This window comes from Heterodontus francisci, chromosome 39 (genome assembly GCF_036365525.1).
Source record: "Heterodontus francisci isolate sHetFra1 chromosome 39, sHetFra1.hap1, whole genome shotgun sequence".
NCBI lineage: Eukaryota > Metazoa > Chordata > Chondrichthyes > Heterodontiformes > Heterodontidae > Heterodontus > Heterodontus francisci.
The window spans coordinates 33,266,172-33,275,007 of NC_090409.1; the positions used below are offsets into that span (position 1 = coordinate 33,266,172).

At 64.3% G+C, this 8,836-nt stretch overlaps 2 protein-coding genes across 2 annotated transcripts in view; both read right to left on the reverse strand.

The window, feature by feature from the left end:
* Window positions 1–3,006: 3,006 nt before the first annotated feature.
* On the reverse strand, window positions 3,007–5,423 carry LOC137352870 (ETS domain-containing transcription factor ERF-like; the record flags this gene model as incomplete). Its single annotated transcript, XM_068018721.1, has 1 exon — window positions 3,007–5,423. A coding segment is annotated over one exon (1,191 nt), but the record flags the coding sequence as incomplete, so codon positions are not given.
* Window positions 5,424–6,342: 919 nt separating this feature from the next.
* The window catches only part of LOC137352871 (uncharacterized), a gene marked incomplete at its 3' end in the record, with an annotated part of 11,441 nt that continues 8,947 nt past the window's right edge, over window positions 6,343–8,836 (reverse strand). Inside the window, 7 exon segments of the mRNA XM_068018722.1 lie at window positions 6,343–6,390; window positions 6,393–6,620; window positions 6,623–7,291; window positions 7,294–7,841; window positions 7,919–8,089; window positions 8,125–8,291; window positions 8,393–8,685. Coding sequence (XP_067874823.1) covers window positions 6,343–6,390; window positions 6,393–6,620; window positions 6,623–7,291; window positions 7,294–7,841; window positions 7,919–8,089; window positions 8,125–8,291; window positions 8,393–8,685 — 2,124 coding nt within the window.

The window sequence follows — 8,836 nt, forward strand, 5'->3', positions numbered from 1 at the left end:
CCATGTGCAGGAATCACTGACAGCGAGTGTTCAGGTACAAAGTGTCATTAAAAAGCCTGATGTGATGTTGGCCTTTATCTCGGGGCTGGAGTACACAGGGGTGAGAGTTATCCAGGACAAAGCAGCCCGCCTGATTGGCACCCCATCCACAAACATTCACTCCCTCCACCACCGACGCACAGTGGCAGCAGTGTGTACCATCTACAAGATGCACTGCAGCAACTCACCAAGGCTCCTTCGACAGCACCTTCCAAACCAGCAACCTCTAGCACCTAGAAGGACAAGGGCAGCAGATGCATGGGAACATCACCACCTGCAAGTTCCCCCTCCAAGCCACACACCATCCTGACTTGGAACTATATCGCCGTTCCTTCACTGTCGCTGGGTCAAAATCCTGGAACTCCCTTCCTAACAGCACTGTGTGCGTACCTACCCCACATGGACTGCAGCGGTTCAAGAAGGCAGCTCACCACCACCTTCTCAAGGGCAATTAGGGATGGTCAATAAATGCTGGCCTGGCCAGCGACGCCCACATCCCAGGAATGGATAACAAAAGGCCAGAAGGAATCCTGGGCCGATCCTACACGCTGTTTCGCGGGGGGGGGTGGGGTTCAGTCCAGCACTGTGTGAGCTCGGCTAACTCAATGTGGAATTACAAGTGTCGGTCAGATGTCTCGAAGATAAAGTCGGGCCGGCTTCTCGACTGCACCCAGCGAGCAGGAATACTTTCCTTTGCACCTGAATGTGGGGCAGGCACTCCCAGAGTGAGCGACCCTGGCCGGCTGGGGTCAGAGGTCAATTCAGGCCTAACCTTTCACCTTTTTACATCGTCCTGCACCCAATCACTGCCCAGTGACTTCTTTTCCTGGATCATCGAGAGGGCACGGAGAGAATCACGTCACTGCGTCAGGGGTGACGTCAGGAAGCATTTCTTCACACAAAGGGGAGTGGAAATCTGGAACTCTCTTCCCCCAAAAAAGCTGTCGAGGCTGGGGGCCAATTCAAAATTGCAAAACTGAGATTGATAGTGTTTTTTGTAGGGTACGGGGATTAACGGTATCAGAACCAAGGCAGGTAGAGGGAGTTAAGATACAGATCAGCTGCGACCTCATTGAATGGCGGAACAGGCACGAGGGGCTGAAGGGCCTCCCCCCAGTTCCTGTGTAACAGGTTCGAAAGGGGCTGGGTGGAGGGGCGTTTAGAGTCCAAGAGAGAAACAAACACACTGAAGAGGCGGAATTCGTAAATGTCAAAATGTTTTTTTTTAATCGTTTTTATGATACATTTTTCAACCGCGAATCCAATAATTTCTGTGTACGTATATTTACAGGACTGGTTGGGTAAGGCAGGTCGAGCAGTCTGAGCGAGATCGGACAGAGGGTGGGGGAGGGAGAGCGCGGGGAGGTGGGGTCGGGGATACAGTCCTCCTCCCCGCAGCAGGGAGGGGGGGGGGCACGGTGAGGCGGGTGCAGGGGGAGGGCCGGGTTTCGCTGCGCACACAGGCTGCGGCCTTCCCGTTTCCCCCAGTAGGTCAACAGACGCCCTCCCCGCCAGGTGCAGGGCCTGTCCGCAGAGGCCCTGCGGGCTCGGAACGCAGGCCAGGGGCAGAGGCGGTCCTGTGCCTGGGAGGCCGCACGGTTCGGAATATAACCTCACCTTCCAGTCTAACTCCAACCCTGGGGGGGGGGGCACCTCACCCAACCCCCGCCCCCCAGGTACTTCACCCACATCGCCAAGCAGACAAGCCTAAACAGGTAGGCCCGATTGACATCCTCCCTCACGCCAGTCATACACCTTCCGACAGTTTTGTTGGGGGTGCAGTGGGGAGGGGAGAGTTTTTTGCTGGAGCAGGAATTTTCAGCTGAGGGCCTATTAACGTGGCGTTAACCCCCAGCCTGGCAAATGTGGCACACAGGCCAGGGATGGAGCCTGGGGCTTTCCTGCTCAGTTCATGGGTGGGAGTACGGGAGGTGCCCTCGCTCTCTCTCCGTCCCTATCCCCCCCCCTCCACCCTGCCACTGCTCAGCTTGTACAAAGTTCATAGACAAGAAAAAAAAACAAGAAATTTACAAACAAAATACGGTAAATTCTCGCAAACCTCACCCGCCCACCGGTCAAGAAACACAATGCCCTGTGGACATCACCTCCACCCCAGGAGAGGGGGAGGGCAGGAGTGCGGGGGCGTGGGGAGAAGGAGGTGCCCAAACATCCTCGCCCACCAACAAGGCAGGGCTGAATGCCCGCTTCCCCTGAATCTGCCTGGCGGCCGTCACCCCGGGACGACGGTCTTCCGTTTGATCGGAGAGACTGGAGAAGTTAGGATTGTCCTCCTCCAGGTGAAGAAGGTTGAGGACGAGATGCAATCGAGGCGTTGAAGACAGAGAGAAACTGTTTCCACTGGCAGGAGGGTCATTGGCAAAGGAACCAGAGGGCAGTGGGATTAATTGGCAGCTCTTTGATCGAGCCAGTAGAGACACAATGGGCCAAACAGCCTCATTCTGCGCTGTGTAATTCTATAATTCTAGACGGGGAGACGCGCGCACACACACACATACGCACACGCATACACACGTTGGCAGTGAGCAGCTCGACAGGGGACAGCACCAGATGCTGGAGCGCCACTGGGATATTCGGCTGCAGGGGGCAGCTCCCGAGGATGTCGGCCTGTTTCTATTGCCCCTTTCGTTGCCAAGGGACTCGGGCACCCAGCGGGCGGATTACAGGCTTGTGTTCTGCTCCCCCCACCCCCCACCACCCCCATCTGCTCTGCCACGGCCCTGCCGCCGTGGGAACCAGCTGACTTCCGTGGGAAACCTGCTCCTTCGGCCCACCTCCCCCCCACCCTCATATCAAACACTCAGGGCCTGAGGCGATTCCCTGAGCTATCAGTCAGTTTTATTAGGGAAGCTTATACACGCTTATAAAGTGATTGTCAGAAAGTTAAACCCCCCCCTCCATCCTTCCCTCACACCCCCCCCATCCCTCCCAACCACCCCCCCCCCCACCTCTCTCTCCCCTCTACCTCCCACCACTCACTCTCTTTCCCACGCCCAGCTTGAGAGAAACCAACTGAGCACAGGCCGAGAATGGAGCCTGGGCCTTTTCTGCTGTGTGTGTGGGTCTCAGTCCCACTCCGTGCAGGGCACGTAGGGGAGGGCTCTCAGCTTCGTGCCATTCCCAGTCGGACAGCCGAAACTCTCCTCCCTACCCCGCTGTCTCGGCACCAACTCCCTCCAAAATCCAGTCCCCACATCTCAAATCCCCGCAGTAAAATTCTTTTATAAATAGAATTTAAAACATTTCTAAAAAAAGTTTAGAAAAGGACCGCTCCCCAATCCTGTTCCCCATTGGTCAGCGAGGCCGTGCCCAGCGGCCATTTTGAGATGGAGAGGGGTCAGGGGTCAAGAATCCAATAAAAATGGCTGTTCCCCTATTAGGAGTCAAGTAACTTCCTTCCCTAAATCTGGAGGGGAGGGTGCGACAAAGGCCAGGCGCAGAAATATTTGTTTCGAGAAAGTTCACCCTCCCCTGTCTACACGTTAAAAGAAAAAAAACAGGGTTAAATAAACAGCCAACTGACACATGTCAATGTTAAGCCTTCAGGCAGCTACGTGGACACCTCAGGTGTGGGAGGAGATTGGACATTGACGGGATTGGGCATTCAAAGGCACGAGCTCCATTTAGAAAGGTCTCTTTTCTGGATAGTGACTTTACCCCTTCCCCTCCCAACACATTCCCGCCGTCGTCACGGGAACCACCGCCACCCGGGAGCCATCTTGTGTGCGGCGGTGGTGGGGGCCTCGAGTTGGCATCAGGGGGCGGGACCAAGCGCTCCAAAGAGGAATAGTTATTACTTTAAAAAGCGAGTAAACAAATTTTTGGGGGTTTTTTTTTATCCCCCCCCTCTCGTTTTCGTTTACAAATTAGGAAAAGAAAAGGGAAACACCGTTCCCCACAAATTAAAACACGAGTTTAAAAAAAAACGGTGTTAAGTGAGAGGGCCAAGGGGAAAGCCCCACCCCCACCCCCATCCTCCCTCCCCCAAACACCCGGCCCCGAGCGTGCGACCGAGACACGCAAAGACCCGCAGGAGTCGATAAGGCACCCTGGAGTTGTCTTTGAAGAAGGCGATTCACCTTTGTAGTTTTTTTTGAACCTTGGCTGTCTCCTCGGAGACCCGGGGCGGGGAGACGGGGACAGAGAGAGACAGCAAGAGAGAGAGAGAGAACGTGTCACGACTCCTTGTTCTCCAGCGAGAGTTCGGCAGTGGCCTGCTGGAGGTCGGTGCTCTCCCGGCGGGCGGTCCCGGGACACCCGGTCGGCTCCTCGGCCCGCGGCTTCTTATCGTCCATCTCCTCGGCCGCTGCCTCCAGGCGCTGGTCCTCACTCCACCGCCTCTTGAAGCGCAGCTTCAGGGGGATGCAGCGGGCGTCCGGCCGTGCCACCTCCCTGGAGAGACCGGGCGGGGCGGAGGCCGGAGGGGGCGGGAGAGGGGGCGCAGGGGCCTCGACGGCCGTGGGGGTCTTGAACACCTCGCCGTCCCCCTCGTCCTCGCTGATATCCGTAACCTCCACTGTCACATCCTCCTCCTCCTCCTCCTCTGCGTCCGAGATGGGCTCCACCTTAATCTGAGGCAGGGGCCCACTGCAGCCTGGGGCCTCCTCCGCCTCCTGAGCAACAGGCCGGGCCTTCTCGCGGTTCTTGCGGCCCGGGGGCGGGGGCTGAAGCTTGAACTTGAAGGAGGGCGGCTCCTCGGGGGGCAAGGGGGGCAGCGGCAAGGGGGTCAGGGGGGGATGGTGGTGGTGATGGGGCTTGTTGTCAGGCCGCTGGGGTTGGGGCACCACGATGTTGGGGTAATGCAGGAAGGCCCGAGGGCTGAGGTGGTAGTTGTAGACGCTCTGGGTGTGCGCCTGCAGGTAGCGCTTCATGTCATCGGGGTTGAAGGAGAAATGGCTGGCCCCGGGGTACATTGGGCTCAGGCTGGGCGAAGGGGTATAGCTCAGGTGGGTGGGCGTGACGGACAGGGCGGGCGAGAGAGGGGGCGCCAGGAGCGGGCCTCCCGTCGCCATGGGCGACACTGGGAAGGGGCTGAGCGGCTCCGGGTGCACCCGGTGCCGGGGATAGATGCGGAAGATCCCGTGGGGCGGCCCACCGCCCCCACCGCCCCGGAAGCCATTGAGATCAGCCCCCCGCCGCTCGTCCGCCAGCCCCTCCTCAATCTCCGAGTTGACGGAGGTGCCATCGCTGCAGTCGCTGACCGAGCCTCGGCCCATCCGGCGGGCCACGGCCGAGTAGGCAGCCGGAGAGCGCAGCTCCTCAGAGGGGGACAGGACGTCGGAGGGGGTCGAGGGAGGGAAGCGGAAGTGGGAGGAGCCAGTAGGGACTGGGGGAGCACTCTGTGGGACGGCAGCACCTGTGAATGAGAGAGAGAAGGGGGGGGGGGGGGAGGGAGAGAAGGGGGGGAGAGGAGAGAAGGGGGGGAGAGGGAGAGAAGGGGGGGGAGAGGGAGAGAAGGGGGGGAGAGGGAGAGAAGGGGGGGAGAGGGAGAGAAGGGGGGGGAGGGAGAGAAGGGGGGGCGGACGGAGAAGGGGGGGGGGGCGGACGGAGAAGGGGGGGGGGGCGGACGGAGAAGGGGGGGGGACGGACGGAGAAGGGGGGGGGACGGACGGAGAAAGGGGGGGGGACGGACGGAGAAGGGGGGGGGACGGACGGAGAAGGGGGGGGGACGGACGGAGAAGGGGGGGGGACGGACGGAGAAGGGGGGGGGACGGACGGAGAAGGGGGGGGGACGGACGGAGAAGGGGGGGGGACGGACGGAGAAGGGGGGGGGACGGACGGAGAAGGGGGGGGGACGGACGGAGAAGGGGGGGGGACGGACGGAGAAGGGGGGGGGACGGACGGAGAAGGGGGGGGGACGGACGGAGAAGGGGGGGGGACGGACGGAGAAGGGGGGGGGACGGACGGAGAAGGGGGGGGGACGGACGGAGAAGGGGGGGGGACGGACGGAGAAGGGGGGGGGACGGACGGAGAAGGGGGGGGGACGGACGGAGAAGGGGGGGGGACGGACGGAGAAGGGGGGGGGACGGACGGAGAAGGGGGGGGGACGGACGGAGAAGGGGGGGGACGGACGGAGAAGGGGGGGGGACGGACGGAGAAGGGGGGGGACGGACGGAGAAGGGGGGGGGACGGACGGAGAAGGGGGGGGGACGGACGGAGAAGGGGGGGGGACGGACGGAGAAGGGGGGGGGACGGACGGAGAAGGGGGGGGACGGACGGAGAAGGGGGGGGGACGGACGGAGAAGGGGGGGGGACGGACGGAGAAGGGGGGGGGACGGACGGAGAAGGGGGGGGGACGGACGGAGAAGGGGGGGGGACGGACGGAGAAGGGGGGGGACGGACGGAGAAGGGGGGGGGACGGACGGAGAAGGGGGGGGGACGGACGGAGAAGGGGGGGGGACGGACGGAGAAGGGGGGGGGACGGACGGAGAAGGGGGGGGGACGGACGGAGAAGGGGGGGGGACGGACGGAGAAGGGGGGGGGACGGACGGAGAAGGGGGGGGGACGGACGGAGAAGGGGGGGGGACGGACGGAGAAGGGGGGGGGACGGACGGAGAAGGGGGGGGACGGACGGAGAAGGGGGGGGGACGGACGGAGAAGGGGGGGGGACGGACGGAGAAGGGGGGGGGACGGACGGAGAAGGGGGGGGGACGGACGGAGAAGGGGGGGGGACGGACGGAGAAGGGGGGGGGACGGACGGAGAAGGGGGGGGACGAGAAGGGGGGGGGACGAGAAGGGGGGGGGACGAGAAGGGGGGGGGACGAGAAGGGGGGGACGAGAAGGAGGGGGACGAGAAGGAGGGGGACGAGAAGGAGGGGGGGAGAAGGAGGGGGGGAGAAGGAGGGGGGGAGAAGGAGGGGGGGAGAAGGAGGGGGGGAGAAGGAGGGGGGGGAGAAGGAGGGGGGGAGAAGGAGGGGGGGAGAAGGAGGGGGGGAGAAGGAGGGGGGGAGAAGGAGGGGGGGGGAGAAGGAGGGGGGGGAGAAGGAGGGGGGGGAGAAGGAGGGGGGGGAGAAGGAGGGGGGGGAGAAGGAGGGGGGGGGAGAAGGAGGGGGGGGGAGAAGGAGGGGGGGAGAAGGAGGGGGGGGAGAAGGAGGGGGGGAGAAGGAGGGGGGGAGAAGGAGGGGGGGAGAGAAGGAGGGGGGGAGAGAAGGAGGGGGGGAGAAGGAGGGGGGGGAGAAGGAGGGGGGGGAGAAGGAGGGGGGGGGGAGAGGGGGGGGGGAGAAGGAGGGGGGGGGAGAAGGAGGGGGGGGGAGAAGGAGGGGGGGGAGAAGGAGGGGGGGAGAAGGAGGGGGGGGAGAAGGAGGGGGGAGAAGGAGGGGGGAGAAGGAGGGGGGGAGAAGGAGGGGGGGGAGAAGGAGGGGGGGAGAAGGAGGGGGGGAGAAGGAGGGGGGGGGGAGAAGGAGGGGGGGAGAAGGAGGGGGGGAGAAGGAGGGGGGGGAGAAGGAGGGGGGGGGAGAAGGAGGGGGGGGGAGAAGGAGGGGGGGGAGAAGGAGGGGGGGGAGAAGGAGGGGGGGGAGAAGGAGGGGGGGGGAGAAGGAGGGGGGGGGAGAAGGAGGGGGGGGAGAAGGAGGGGGGGGGAGAAGGAGGGGGGGGGAGAAGGAGGGGGGGGGAGAAGGAGGGGGGGGGAGAAGGAGGGGGGGGGAGAAGGAGGGGGGGGGAGAAGGAGGGGGGGGGAGAAGGAGGGGGGGGGGAGAAGGAGGGGGGGGGAGAAGGAGGGGGGGGGGAGAAGGAGGGGGGGGGAGAAGGAGGGGGGGGGAGAAGGAGGGGAGGAGAAGGAGGGGAGGAGAAGGAGGGGAGGAGAAGGAGGGGAGGAGAAGGAGGGGAGGAGAAGGAGGGGAGGAGAAGGAGGGGAGGAGAAGGAGGGAGGGGGGGGAGAAGGAGGGAGGGGGGGGAGAAGGAGGGAGGGGGGGGAGAAGGAGGGAGGGGGGGGAGAAGGAGGGAGGGGGGGGAGAAGGAGGGAGGGGGGGGAGAAGGAGGGAGGGGGGGGAGAAGGAGGGAGGGGGGGGAGAAGGAGGGAGGGGGGGAGAAGGAGGGAGGGGGGGAGAAGGAGGGAGGGGGGGGAGAAGGAGGGAGGGGGGGGAGAAGGAGGGAGGGGGGGGAGAAGGAGGGAGGGGGGGGAGAAGGAGGGAGGGGGGGGAGAAGGAGGGAGGGGGGGGAGAAGGAGGGAGGGGGGGGAGAAGGAGGGAGGGGGGGGAGAAGGAGGGAAGGGGGGGGGAGAAGGAGGAAGGGGGGAGAAGGAGGGAGGGGGGAGAAGGAGGGAGGGGGGAGAAGGAGGGAGGGGGGGAGAAGGAGGGAGGGGGGGAGAAGGAGGGAGGGGGGGAGAAGGAGGGAGGGGGGGGGAGAAGGAGGGGGGGGGGAGAAGGAGGGAGGGGGGGGAGAAGGAGGGAGGGGGGGGAGAAGGAGGGAGGGGGGGGAGAAGGAGGGAGGGGGGGGAGAAGGAGGGAGGGGGGGAGAAGGAGGGAGGGGGGGGAGAAGAGGGAGGGGGGGGAGAGGAGGGAGGGGGGGAGAGAAGGAGGGAGGGGGGAGAGAAGGAGGGAGGGGGGGGAGAAGGAGGGAGGGGGGGGAGAAGGAGGGAGGGGGGGGAGAGAGAAGGAGGGAGGGGGGGGAGAAGGAGGGAGGGGGGGGAGAAGGAGGGAGGGGGGGGAGAGGAGGGAGGGGGGGGAGAGGAGGGAGGGGGGGGAGAGGAGGGAGGGGGGGAGAGAAGGAGGGAGGGGGGGAGAGAAGGAGGGAGGGGGGGAGAGAAGGAGGGAGGGGGGGAGAGAAGGAGGGAGGGGGGGAA